General features: G+C 39.4%; 1 protein-coding gene and 1 long non-coding RNA gene across 6 annotated transcripts in view; one reads left to right on the forward strand and one right to left on the reverse strand.

Annotated features, from left to right (window-relative positions):
- The window catches only part of znf423 (zinc finger protein 423), a 182414-nt gene that overhangs the window by 103228 nt on the left and 64144 nt on the right, over positions 1-15042 (forward strand). For 2 of the 5 annotated variants that reach the window (XM_044125798.1, XM_044125797.1), the window contains one exon: positions 555-1147. The exons of the other annotated variants lie outside the window; for them this stretch is intronic. In XM_044125798.1, the coding sequence (XP_043981733.1) occupies positions 555-1018 (464 nt within the window). In that variant the 3' untranslated portion in view covers positions 1019-1147. Of the gene's footprint in view, positions 1-554; positions 1148-15042 lie in introns of those variants that run through there. 5 annotated transcript variants of the gene reach the window in all.
- Positions 10226-11430, reverse strand: LOC122836107. Its single transcript, XR_006371407.1, has 4 exons — positions 11036-11430; positions 10768-10951; positions 10548-10672; positions 10226-10364 (listed from the first exon to the last, which is right to left on the reverse strand). It is a non-coding gene; the product is annotated as an uncharacterized LOC122836107 (long non-coding RNA).

A 15042-nucleotide genomic window follows, 5' to 3' on the forward strand; every position in this document is an offset into this window, starting at 1 on the left:
AAGAAGCATAGCTGGAATAAAGATATGATAAACCAAACGCAGATTTCCGTAATGAATTCCAGTACATCTGTCAGACTGTGACCTGTACGATAACTGGCGCTGTTGGCAGGATCGGCTGCATTTGAATCCGGGAACAGAATCGCTTGGAGTTTTTTTTTTTTCCCCGTCTGTGTGTGTTTGTGTTTTGAAGGCTCGGAGCATGGTGGTCCCCCGGAGAGCTCATTTTGTCGTCTCCTCGCTTGATTTACCTTCCTCTTCTTCTGCAGTTTATTACCAGTCATTACAAGCTGTTTGGAAACCTAATAGGACACGCTGACAAATAGACTGGGAGAGACCCAACCAGGATCAGCATTCCTAACACGAAATAACAATCAGCGTGTGCTTTTTTTCCTCCTCGGGATGTTTGTATGTGCAGCATCAGCGATCTTAACTTAAGGATATATGTTTTTAAGGAATTATGAGTTTCTTTAAATCTTCCTCTGTTGCTCTGTTTGTGTTTAGAGAAAGTCCAGGTATGAAACACACACTCTCTCTGTGTGTCCCACTCTCTTCAGCTCGTCCAGGTGTGGCTGCACCAGCTGCTAAAGAAAACAGGACACTGTTCTCACACACACACACACACACACACACAGTTCCTCTCCATCTCTGCTGGCTAATTGTCAGAAGAAAAACAAGGCGCTTTGCCTTTCTGCGCTTCATAAACAGGGGCCAAGCAACAATTAACTCCCTGCTTAATTCACTAACTATTCTGAATTCATTTTCTCCCGTGACAGCCACATCTGTCACAGCTGGTGCCGAGTGGCTGTGGTGTGTGGGTTCGCTACAGACCGCTGCAGCAATGGAACAAAGTTGTGACTTTGAGCAGAAAACGTTTTCCCTGGCTACGTTCATAATGCAGCTTGAAGTGACCCAAATCCGATTTCTTCTTTCTGTGAAATTGTTCACATGTCCAAATATATGCGACCTGTATGTGATCTCCAGTGTGAACTGCAAACGCCCTCTACTTATTGCGCAGTAGAGGGCGCAATAATGTCACACATAGAGAGCGTGCTAAGTGTTTTACCAACCACAATAAAGAAGAAGAAGAAGAAATGTTCTTTGTTTTGCAGGGATCTTACAATTTTAAAGTTGTCCAACCGGAGCCAGCACATTAACAACTTAATCCTTGTTATGGTCCACCATGGTTGTTGTTTTTCTTCCCGCTCGTTCGACTCAGGACACAGAACAGTGTCGTATGTTGAGTATCAGTAAATGCGACCTGGCCGTTCAGATTCAGGTCAGATTGGAAAATATCGAATACGTATCTAATTTAGGATCACATATCCAATCAAAAAATCTGATCTGTGTTGTTCAGACTGTCATAATAAGATGAGATACATTAAGTTTATAAAGGTCTGATTTGGGTCACTTCAGGCTTCAGTGTGAACACAGCCTCAGGCAGAAAATGGATCACAAGTGAAGGTGTTTGATTTCTACATCTTCATCATGCAGGATGTGTTTCTACAAACAGGTTCAAATCCTTTAATGCCAATTGCTGAATGCAGCTGAGTCCTTAAAATATGATGATCCTCTGGTTGTTTGTTTTCCTGTTGGGGAGAAGTGACTTTTAATTTAAAATAACTGTCAATTTAAAGTCACTTATGCAGAAAAACAATTTTAAAAAATTAATCTAAATATACACTGCAAAAACATGCCAATTATTTTTGATCTGGTTTCTAGTGCAATTACTCTTAAAATAAAATGAAACAAGTAACTTTTCAGCAAGTTATACAAGCTTGTTTTATGTCAACAATTCCTTAAAGTTTAGTTTAAAAGTACTTGTTCCACTAGCAGAACCTTCCACTCTTAATACAGGAAAATTGTCTTGTTATAAGTGAAATAATCTGCCAACTGAACAACAGTTCCAGAACAGCACTGGAACTGGAAGACATTAAATAACCGATAGAAAACTCCATACAACTGAAACCATGAATAAAATTGATTATGATGTCTGTAAACCGAGTTTCCCTTCAAAGATATAAATAATCAGAATGGAATTTATTAAGTTCATTTTAATTGATCATGAGATTAATTGCTTATAGTGACAGGCTGAGCTTTCAGTCAGTCACAGAATTTAAACAGAACAGAATAATTTGTTTTTGAATTAAAAATTGTGACTCTAAAAATCGGAATCAAAACGCTCGACACTGAAAGATGGAGAACATTCACCTCCGCACAGTCTCTCTAGAACGGTCAGAGTCAAACTATTCTGAAATCAGTGCATAAACTGGAGGAGTTTGTTGTGATTGCAAACCAACTGAGTGAAAAACAACAGGAGAGGCAAACAAACAGATGCAGACGAGGGAGAGTGCAGGTGAAACCTGATCAATAGTTAAGAATGAGGAAAGAGAGAGCGACGCGGCGTGATCAGATGGATGGATGGATGGATGGAGAGACGAATAGAGAGAAGGATGGAGGGAGATGGGGGAGGACGAGAGCGATCTCTGGCGGCTTTTGGCTCACGCTCCGTCCTCTCGCCGAGCAGCTGGACTTCATTAGCGGCTGGTGTTAATTACTGGGACTGGACATGCGCACGTTCGCACACAGCGGATCTGCAGCGCGCAGCGGCGTGGCGCGCGCACAGCCGCGCATCCGGTGAGTCAGGGTCACCTTGTTTGGACCAGCAGAGAGACGGAGAGGTGGTGCCAGACTGAAAAACAGAAACCAGAGGAGCTCACACACATGGAGGAAGCTGCTGTGGGACTTATTTATTTATTACTTTATCAATGTGATGGTTCAGTAGTTGATTAGTAGAGTAATTAGTGATGCCGGACATAGGCCTAACACAATAAGCAATCAATCAATAAATCAATTTATTGTCCATCAAAATTTCTGACGGTGACAGGACTTGGCGGTTTTGATCTGAAAACCTTCAAACAAAACTACAGACCAGTCCAAGCATAGATGGATGTGTTAGCCAGGAAAATAACTACTAAAATCATATTTGTGTCCCAAATTCCTATTTTCCATGTTGTTGTTTTTTCCGCTTGGATCTAAACTGCTTCTATAACAGCCTAAGCACTTAAAAACACACTCAGCTGTTTTCTTGGGAATAAGTTAATGTTTTTTGGTGTTTCAAATAACCACCCAACTCTTTAGTCACATTCTACCGGCTGTGCGCTGTTACCTAGCAACCCAGGTTGAATTCCAGCATGTTTGGCCAGCTGGTTTTTCAGTTGTAAAATGGCTGTTTGAAGAGACTAGTGCTTTGTTTTTAGCATTTTTTATGTACTTGAGAGAATCACTAGTAGGTATTATGGTACAAACTAAAGTGTTAAGAGCTTAAAAATCCCTGGGATAAGAGAGGGAGAAAAAATTAAAATAAGCACATCGATAATAACATAAATAAAGTTATTATGGTTGTTGACTTACCATCCTGAAACCACTTACTAAATTCTTGTTGGTTGTGCAGGAGGCGCTACTAATGCTTTTCATATGGTTGCACAGTTGTGGATCTGTTTGCAGTCATTTTCAGGTGAGAGTGAAAACATTGAGTTGGGGGCGTGGCCAGCAGCAGCTCATTTTAATTTAAAGTGACAGAGGCCCTAAAACATTCTGAAAAGAGAACAAAATAGGCAAAACTGAACAGACCAATATTACATTATATAAAAAAGATTTTTTGCAGAAAGTGTAATGAATAAGTTTTATATAGGCCACAGACCCGTCCTAACCTGTTCAAGAAAGCTCAACAGATCACCTTTAAATAATTGTAGTCAGTATTTTTGACTTTTCTTTAGATTAAAGCCTTAAAAGGTTTCTCTCCATCAGGTGTTTAGGTTTTGTCTCATTGATTGTTCTCTGTTTCTGATGTTTTCCCCCTCTTTGATGACGTTATGTTTCAGGAAACTCCCTGCTGTTTGTGTGTGTGAGGGGACAAAAAAAGGGATAAAAATCCCATCAAAGCAGAGAAGATGAAATCCACGTGAGGCAGGAATTAGAGAGGCGTGTTGGAGTTCATTCAGAAATATCTGCAGAATAAATCGGCTTCCTGAAAGCTGCAGCGGTCGGTGTTTGTGTGGCTCTTACAGTGACTCACTGAGTCAGACCGAAGCAGTCGAGCTGCAGAGCAGAGAATCCGTCACTCTGGACTCAGAGGTGGTTTATTTATTTACTTAAATGTCTGGAAACGCCCAGAATTAAATCTATCCATCCATTCATCCCTTCTTCCTTCCTTCATCCTTCCTCACTTCTTTACTTAATTCCTTCCTTCTCTCCATCCTTCCTTATGTTCTCTTTTCCATCCATCTTTCCTTCCTTCATTCTTCTCTTCCTTTCATCCGTTCTTGAATTCTCTTTCATACATACTTCTTTCCCACCTTCCTTTCTTTCTTCCTTTATTCCTTCCTTCCTCTCCTCCCTCCTTTGTTTCCTGCCTTTATTCCTTCCTCCCTTCTCTTCTCCCTTCCTCCCATCCTTCTGTGATTCCTTTCCTACTTCCTTCATTCCTTGTCTTCTTTTCTTCTTTCCCTACCTATCCTTCCCTCTGTTCCTGTCTTCCCTCTTTTCCTTTTTTCCTTCCCTCCTCTCCTTCCTTCCCTTATACCTCCTGCTCTCTCCAGGACAGACTCATAACGCATCTAAATTATATTAAATATTTGTATTTTCTCCTTGAACTTTGTAGTGAAAACATGAAACTGAGTTCTGAATCATCACATGAACCCGGCTGCGGTCCTGCTGATGTTTCCAGGTGGGATCCGGATTCATGGCTGTTGATTTAAAACAGCCTCCGTCACAGCAGGAGGCGGCACCCTCTGTCCTGCTGTGACGGAGCCAGAATTATAACCAATATTTTAATTTTTTATTTCATCTTAATTACACAACAGAAAACAGGAGGAGGAAAGTGCGATCACGAAGAAGAGAGGAATGTTAAAACAACGCTGCAGACTGCGGCTTTTATCTTCTGCCTCTAAACAGATGTCTCTTTATTGCAGCACAAAGGCCTGCTGACAATCACACACACACACACACACACACACACCTCATCCTGAATAAATCAATGCGTTCTGGTTGCTCTGATTTCCCAGAGTGCTTTGCTCTAACCCCCTCTGGGTGAACAAGGTGACAAAGCGAAGGAGAGACCCTCGCCTTTACTGCCCCGTTTCTGACCCTCTGTTTGCTTATTCTTCACTGTGAATAGATTTACTCTATAATTATTTCTATTGTTTTTTTTCCCTTTTTTTTTACAGTTTTGAACCAATTCCAGAAGTTTTTTCTTTAATGGTTTTCATTTTAAAATGCAGCAAGATTACATTCACTGTAAAAACACAAAATCTTACATATTTTAATTTTGGTCTAATTTCTTAGTACACTTGGAATAAGACAAAACTGACTTACAAGTAACTTTTCAGCAAGATATAGAAGCTTCTTTTAGAGTCAATAATTCCTTAAAATTTATGAAAAATTACTCGTTCCATTGGCTGATTATTTTATTTATAAGACATTTATCTAATGTTATAAGTTAAATGGACAGACTACTAAGGAATCAAGTGTATTAAGATATTAAGAAATTATTGTTCCTCTATCTCTATGCGACTTTTAAGTTAGATTTGTCTTCTTCCATTTTTGTATTCTAATATATTTACAGTACAAACTAGATTAAAATACTTGGTAAGATTTTTTGGGGTTTTTTCAGTGTTTTTCAGATTCAGATGACTGAGTTGTGAAATTACAATTCAAAAGAATAAATAAACTCCTGCATGTAGCCGCGCACATTTCTCCAGGCTTTATGCAGCCTGTGGCTGTTCACCATGTAAATACAGATAATAATGACAATTATATGCATTGGAAAATTGACAAAACCCAAAGCAAATGGATTTCATTCCACCTGGAATGCTTCGTCATTTTATCCCGTTTTTCTGCTCGTATCAAACGGGGGCCGAGGTGTTTAAGAGAGACGGATCTCGTTCATCTGAGGTTGTGTCAAGTATCTCTGGGCAGTCAGTATCTTCCCTGCAGCAGACAACAGTTAGTGCAATCTAAGTTTGGAGAAACATAAATATCTCTCATATAGAAGTCGAACCAAGAAACTTTCTCTCCAGCTCCATTAAAATCCATGTTATGTTTTTCAAAATCACCGTCAGAAAAAAATCTAGTTCATTGTTTAGTTAACGTGTTTTAAGCTTACTTCTTTTCTTCCTAAGTAGTCTGAGCACATTAACACTTCCAACCTTAACTTCCTCAGGTATTCCTAAAATCTGTAATTAGTTAAATGTAAACTATGGATAATAAAATTTTTCACCAATTATCATTTTAATTATAGCATCATGCAGCTTATTTACCGTATTTTTCGGACTATAACCTGCCACTTTGTTCCCATGCTTTGAACCATTCAGCTTAAAGCCCGGTGCGACTTTTCTCTGGATCTTTCTTCAACCACCAGGGGGCTCTTTAGCAGGAAGTGAATCATTGGAAGTCAAAATTAGAAATCAAAGAAAGTGCTAATTTTCATTTAGAACAATGCATGTTAGCAGCAGTCACGACGGAGAAATGTTTTCAAACTCATACCCCCTCATCAAGGAAAAAACAAGTAGAAGTTCATATGATGCAGCTTTTTAGTTGAAGGCTGTCGGTCTGGCAGTGCAGGAGGGAAATGGAGGCGTTTCACGTAAACACGGCGTGAACAAATCCATGGTTTGCTGTTGGAGATGGAGGGCTGCGTCCTTAATAGCAGCTTTATTGTGAAAAACCGAGCGCGGCGGAGATACCAGAGGCTTATAGACCAGTGCAGCTTAAATATCTACGTCTCCAGTTTTTCAACAAACTTTGTGAGTGCGGCTCATAGTGAGGTGCGCTCTATAATCTTAGTCTTCATTTAGTTGATTTCTGATCCACATCTCTTACAGCTTATTTGGACCAATTTTACAAAATGGTAGTTCACGCAGGAAATGCTGCCATAAAATATTCATCAAAATCACAACAAACAAGCAAGACCATTTGTCTTTAATTACATTTAGGGTCAGGTTAGAGTGTGTTTGTCGGTAGAAATTATATTTATTCTGTGTTTATGATTAACTTTAAAGGAATAAGCTGAATTCAGTTTAACTGTTAGATTTTTTAGAAGAAAATCAGCTTTGTTCATAATGCAGCTTGAATAAAAACTCTGATTTACTCTTTCTGCATGGTGAACTCATTCATAGTCTGATCAGAACCAGCGTTAAATCTTCTTATATCTGCAAACAGATGATCTCACAGCTTCTCTGAGGCGTCTTTTACATTTTTTAACCATAACAGTATTCAAGGCATGTACATAATGCAATAATAAAGCTCTGAAAGCAGAGAAAATGTGGATAAAGTAGCAGGGTGTCTGCGACTGATGCACATTGTCCCACACAGCATTAAACGCCTCACCTGCGGTGCTCCGTCACCTGGATGTGCCGCCTCTGTTCTCTGGCGGTTTTTATGATCTGCAGCTTTATGTTATTAAATCTACTGCATGGTTTAAGGAGAACGGAAGGTGCTTCATTCTGTCTTTTTATTTATCAGATTTTGTTTTCAACGTTGTCCCTCCTCGTCCTCCTGGATGGGAGACGGATCATTTGCGTCTGAGCCAACCTGCTAATGGTGGATGGCAGGAAACACTATCCTTCATGCCAAATATGCACACATGCACAGGATTTGTACCAACAAACATAAACATTCATCTGGAAATCTGCATACTGACACATTCCCTCATTTCCATCCATATGTACACATCCAGATATACAACATTCCCACTAATGCATCTGCATGCTCCCCGCTGCATTGCTCCTGGTGCTGGGCTCCTTCTCTGCTCTGTGCCGGTCCTCCTCCGCCTCCTTCTCCTTCTCCCAGTACATCTGGCACGCTCAGCTGCCGAGGAGCGCCATAATTATCCCGCCGGAGACGCACACGCCTGCACGCGCACACACAAGGCTTCCTGCGTTCTTTGACGGGCGCTCGTCTTCGGCGATCCGCGCCGCTCCCTGCTGCTCTCCGTCACTACCGGGGCTTCATTAGAGTGTGTGCACCGTGTTTATGCGTGTGTGTTGAGTGTGTGCCGATGCGTGGCGCCTTTGGATACCGTCCAGATGTTTTTTCTTTATGGTGGAGGAGCCGGGCGTGTCCTAGATGCAACTGCCCTGCACTGTGTTTTAAACTTTTCTGAATGTCCTACATATAACGTCATTTTTCTTGGCAGATATTTACACAAGCGTCCGGTCTAATTAAGCCGTCATGTAGCAAAGCTGTGAAACAGCAACTCAGCACCTCAGTCACACATGCAAGTCTCATCTCTGGCAAGCAAACCTTTGTTAACAATAAATCTAACAGAAAACTGTAGTACAGTAATACAGGCCGCTACAAGAGATCTTTCCTGCCAATAACCATCACTATCTACAATAACCGTTTGAAGAATCTGAACTGATATGATTTTAATTCCCCTTTGGGATCAATAAAATATTTAAATTTTGAATTTGCTGTCTAGAGTAGACCTTCAGAAATCTTAACTTTGGCAGGAATGTCACCTTCTAACCAAGACGTCAACGTTGGCTTGTTGAGAAAATGTCTTTTTCTGCAGATGATGATCTTGCTGATGTCAAAGAACGTAGTTAAGAACTCTGTAAGCTTTGAAAATAATCTGTTCATGTCAATTCCTCCTTTATTCACAGTTCCAGCCATTATTTTTTTTTAGGAAAACATTCTGTGTCTAGAATCTTTAACAAAATGGTTTGTGTAAGTAAATGTATCTTGCAGTTGCACAAACTAAAAGATTAGTCGGTTCTTTGCTCTGCAGTGACTTGTTACATATCAAGTTGATTTTTCCAAGAAGATGAAAGATGAGGAACTTGATGAGTTTGTCAGATATCTTGAAGTAAATATTTTACCAAAAGCGTAATGCAAACTCCAGCAAAGGCTTCTGGGATAATATGCAGCATGTTACATTTTGGGCTCTTTTTCTTCCATCCAACTGATCAGCGTCACCCTGCATGTTGAAATCTCTAACCTGACAGCTTTACGCTCTTATAAAAATATTCTGACAACATTTGGAAACGTAGTTGAACCTGCATCCTGAGGATCTGACGGAGTCTATACCTGTCAGTTCATCCTGGAAAGTCAGAGAGCAGCTGCTGTGAGTCACCGGAGCAGCCCGCTGCATATCGAGGGAGAGCTACCTGTAACTATAATCAATGAAGTTTGTTTTATAATGCACAATTATTTGTCCAGTGGAACCGGACCAGGGGTGTCCAAAGTCGGTCCTGGAGGGCCGGCATCCTGCGTGTTTTAGTTCTCTTCCTGGTTTAACACACCTGGGTCAAATGACGGCTGGTTAGAGGCCTAAGAAGAACATTGACATGCTGAGAAGGTTGTTACTACCACCAGCAGCGAGAGAACTAAAACATGCAGGATGCCGGCCCTCCAGGACCCACTTTGGGTACCCCTGGTCTATACTGTCCAAGGAGATGATACTGCTTTGGGTTTCCATGATGAAACATCTAAGGTTGAGTTGCTAAAGACACTTTTTCCGTAATCGGAGGTGGATATCAGGTACACAGCAAAAAGTCCAGTGTTAATTTAACTCCCACAGATTTGATTTTAACACTTTTTCAGTGTTTATATAGTCCACTCTCTTTCTGAGTTAAATTAACACTTTCAAAATAGTTAAAATTTTAACACTTTATCAGAGTTACTTATTTAACTCACAAAACAGGGTTCATTTAACACTGTGGGATATAATGGATAACACTGATCCAAGAACAAAAATGTACCACTTTGTTAGTGTTGATTTAACACTTTCAAGTGTTATTATTCCAAAAAAAGTTACTTTATGATTAATTATAATAATTATTAAGAAAAAAAAATTGACACAAGTAAATCAATTTTGAACACTTTATTTTTGCAGCTGTGTTTCCAACATTTTAAATTGTGGTACAATGAACAAACATTCATTAGAAACGCCATAAGAGTTTTGAATATCAAAAGTCTTATGAAATTTAAGTTCAGGGATTTTTACTAAATGCCTTTCTTCACTTTGAACAATCCTGAAAGCATGATGATGATCATCAAATGTTTCTGTGAATAGCTGTTTAGATAACAAAGAAAGGTATTGTAAACTTAAAGTAAATAACTTATCTTACAAAAGACTGGCATGTCATATTGAATTGTGGTGCTCACAGCAAGTCCTTATCTGCATTCAGCATCCTCAACTCTAACCCAGTTGGTTGAAAAACATCTCCTGATGAAATCATTTGAAGCATTTCTTTGTTGACCACATCTTCATCTTTAAGTGAAATGTTCTGATGCCCAACATCAAGGAGGAATGGCTGCAGACCCCGTTGACCCTGGAGATGCTCCTCTAAACTGCAGCATGACTAAAATTAAAAAGATATACACCAAACATAAGAAACAAAACATACAGCTTTATGATACATGTTACATAAAAAAAATTTAAGTATGCCCAGACATCTTCAAAGCTATCATTCAAACATCTGTATTTATGCATGTCTATAAAAGGAAATAGACAAATAATTTTGCATATTTTAAATTTCAATTACCTTATGAAAGACAACAAGTCTCTCAACTGCATCACTTGCACTGATTTTTGGAGACTTCTGTCCGCCTGGTTGCGGTTGAAGGAGATGTAAGAGAAGTAACAGCGACGCCATTTCTTGGTCATAGCCTGAAGACAAATTTATAAATGTTTTCAGATATGATATCAGAACTTTATGAGTACTCTGAACAGTCAACTATTTTCAGATATATCTAGGTACTTACTAGATGTGTTAGAGAGGTCATCGCTTTGAAGACTTTCCACTGACTGCACCAAACTTCTCAACTCAGGTGTAGAAGTTAAACGCTTAGCCTCCTTGATGACATTTGGTTTGAAGATCACATCCCACTTCTGCAGCAGTCTGGATGAGGTTTCTTCACTGAACAGAAGACTGAAGTCTTGATCAATCTTTAATAACATGTAGAAATCAAACCATTATAACAAGGTAAAAATCCACATTTAAAGACTTTAACAACTCACTTGAACACTTACCAATCCTTTTGTGTCCAGGAACCTCTGGAACGTTGTCAGAATATCATTTTTTTCCACTGGGTTCTTTAATAAGCTTGTGATGGTGCTCAAAAGTCTCTCTCATCTTCTGAAAGATCACAGACCTGTCTTTGGTGTGGTTAAGCAGAGATATGGCCTCCTGACAGGCATTCCCATCAAGTTGTTTTTCAGCAATCACAGTTCTCTGTATATTTGGGGCTCCAGATGAAGTGTAATTGGTGCTACTTAGTGGCACAAGAGATCCTCTTTGAATCTTCCTTAGGACCGTTTTAAGACGCCATGAAATGTATCCAGTGCTGCTTGCTGCATCATAAAAGTGCTCCTAAAAAAACAAAAGAACAAAAATTAACTGCAAAATCACAGTTTGGAGTCACAAAATAAAGAGCATGTTTGATTGTAGAAAAAAACAACAACAAAAAAACATTACATAGCCTTTTTGGTGTATGGATCCTTGAGGATGGTAAGAGCGTCACTATTCCAAAGGCATACTTCTCTCTGATTGCTTTAGTGGGGAGGTGCCTAACAGCAGATTTTAAATTGGTGATTAAACATTTTTTTCAATTATTATACATAAATTAAACATTGTAAAAACAAACATACCCATGTTTATCAATCATGTCAGCCACCAGTATGTTCACCATTTGTCTTCTTGTGGCATCAGTTAAGGTTTCTGTAGTTTCATACTCCTGCAGAATTTCTTCACCACCAGACTTGCTTTGTAGGACACCTTCAGCCAGCTATAAGATGAAGAAAAAAAACAACAGGAAATATGCAATATGCAGATTACCAAAATATGACAAAACATGTCTGGGCATACAAAACAGAATTTAGAGACAGTCAAAAAATATTGTTACATTCTTAGCAGACACTGAGTTATTAGCATTCTCAGTTTTTTGCTTCTTGCGTGGTATCTCATCCATTAGTATTGTTGATGTTGATGCATTTGAGTTGAAGCTCGAGTCAGAGTCAGAAGCAGATGACCATTCTGAGTACTCTGAAGAGAGACAATAGACATCAGTGACATTCTTTGGTAAAATCTGTATAACAGTTGACTTAATTTGCTTTGATATCTCACCATCAGAGCAGAAAACTGTCAGTACCACATTGCCTTGTCTAAGGAGGTCACTGAATATTTCTTCGTCAACTTCAGTATCTGTTGCATCTTTGTATGTCACTTTGCCATCAGGTGGCAGGCAAAATCGTTCAATGACTGAAAAAACAAGGCAAGATTTAGAGCCTAATTCTGTAATTAGATGGATTTTTTAAACTAACAGTTACTTGATACTGATCATGTGATTAGTATGAAACATATTAATGAAAATACAATGGATTACTCTTTTTACTTACCACAAATGTGTACAATATGTGTTAAATAGACATATATTGAAAAGAATAATGCCCATGCCACACAGAGATGTTTAATAAATAACAAACCTTTCTCATGAAACTGATTAGAGTCAAACAGCCCTTCGACCTCCTCCAACTTCACGTACTTTTGCAAGTCACCATACTTTACATGGATCAGCATTTTATTTAAGCATGGGATAAACCTAGACAAAGCAAAATAAAGTATAGGTCAAACGTTCACCTGCTGTAAAGTTCCTGGCTATTTGTGGCGCGTGACTTCGGCTCGTTGATGTTCCACGGAAGCTAATAGTCGTTACCTCTTACATTCACAAGGTCAAAATTATCATTTTAAACGGCAAAACAAAATAGAAGTATATTTTTCGCGAGCATATGGTCGGACAAAATATGTTTTGTAAGAATTACCATGATAATAATATCAGGTGTAAGTGCTACTAGCTACCAGGTGGGCTACTAGCTAACACGTTGTGTAAAATTGTTGCAAAATGGACATATTCAGCTGCCTTTCAATTATGTTGTAATTAGTTGAAAAAGTCAAATCACTCACTCTGTCAATGTAATAGTGCTGGACAAAAGATTTAGTAAGTTGGACACTTACCGTGTAGAATAGGAGATGAACAAAATGGAGCCGAGTTCAGATTGAAATCAAACGAAAACTGTGAAGCGGAGGGGAGGAGCTTATTTTCCTCCCAGCAGAGTTGATTCAACACCAACGCAATCAACTCTGCGAAATAACTCCAACACTGGGCATCATTTAAATCGCTAAATGTTAAAAAAACACTTAATGAGTTAAAATTAACTCTGACACGTCTAACCCTGAAATTTTAACTCTCTACTTTTTGCTGTGTAAAGGAGCAGGACAGATGTCAGTCATTACCTGTACAGGTAGACATGGTCTCATCCACTGGAAAGAAGCTGAAAAATGCTGTGCAGTTTAATGTTGTGTCTGAGAAACAGTCCTGATTTCAATCTGACTGGATGTTTGTGGTGGAAACTGGAAACATCGCTCAGTCACGAGGAAGGAGCCGGTTTGGGTTCAGGGTAGCCATATTGGGCTGCTTTACAGGTTAAAACAGAGCTTCAACTCATCATCCTGATCAAAAAAAAAAAAAACACGACACATCATGTAGAAAAAGAAACAGTCCCGCTTTGCGCTGCAGCGGCGGGTTCCAGTCCGTCTCTTGTCAAAGTATAATTACAGGTGCGTTGAGGTGAAGGAGAGGCTGAGGTCGGAGCGCCGCTGTGTCCGCAGGTCGGAATTGTGTGTTTGTGAGTGTGTGACGGGAAAAGACTGTGATTGGCGGTAATTGTGTGTATTTATAGCATGATTGGCATTCGGCGTGTCGGTGTGTGGGTTCGCTTTGTGCCGGCCCACCGCGGCTGCGCCGGGTGGGGCCGCAGGTCTGATTCCCGGTGCCACTTTGTGTCAGACTTACCGCCGAGCCAGAAGCAATTCAGCTTTGTGGAAAAAGGCTCTGGAAACGCCTCCCACCACTCCACTTTCAATCCGAGCTTTTAGTGCCGCAGGAAAGGTGGAACAAAGGCACCTGCATCAGTCACATGGATTGGCGCTAAAGAGCGACGGCGACATGCTTTGACTGCGTCCCTGTGTCACTGAGACAATTGAGCTGCTGATTGCAGGATTTCTTCAGTCCTTTCCTGCTTTGGTAAACTGTTGCTCTTTACTTTTTCAAACTATGTGCTTTACCGTCAGAAGAAAAAGACATAAATCGCGGTTGGGTTGTCAGTTTAAGTCGTTGAATTGACATTTGAGTCCTTCCATTTTGGTGAAACTTGAGAATTATTCATTTAAAATGTCAAATTAAGACAACAATGAAGTTTTAATTAAAGGAGGACTGTAGATGTTAGCTTCTGGAGTTGTGTCAAGATTATAAATTTACATATATTTGGCTAAAATAGCCAAATATAAGAGATTTTAGAGGAGAAATCAACTATTCACAGGCAGCAGTGTCAAAAAGCCGCCCAAACACAGTCCAACTGTATGAAACGGCGGTGATTAACTTATTAAGACAGAAAAGAAAATTACACTTATTATTAATGTTATTGCAGTTATATCAATGATTTCTCATTTCAGACATAGAATAATGTAAATCATAATTGAAATATTGCTTAAATACTTAAAATTAGAAAAATTAGAAAGAAGACTTCTGTTTAGTAGTATACTTCGGGCATCAAGAGTTAAAATAAATAAATTTGTTTTTAAATTAATCAAATGTTCTTTCAGTGTTATGTCCACTAATCATATATTTTTTAGGTTAGCTCTAATTAAAGGTTTTATGCAAGAATCAGCAATAGTTTCTGCCAATCTCCGTTTTTGGTAAGAAGCTGAACCTCATTTTCCCAAAAACCCTTCGGGTTATCAAGTTTACGCAGAAATAGTTGCAACCTAGAGAAGAAAGAAGACGAGTGTGAGGTCATCTGTGTTGCCAAACATGGAAGTAGGAGCTTGTTTAGGATTTCTGCTGCGACAAAAAAAACAAGACAAATACGAAGCTGCAGATGGGGATGAGATGAAGGAATCAGACTGTTTGTTCAAGTTCCAGTTTCTCTTGAGTTAACTGAAGAACTGCGCGGCTAACATCCATCTGCAGTTAATATCATCG

The sequence above is a fragment of the Gambusia affinis genome, linkage group LG08 (genome assembly GCF_019740435.1).
Source record: "Gambusia affinis linkage group LG08, SWU_Gaff_1.0, whole genome shotgun sequence".
Classification (NCBI taxonomy): domain Eukaryota; kingdom Metazoa; phylum Chordata; class Actinopteri; order Cyprinodontiformes; family Poeciliidae; genus Gambusia; species Gambusia affinis.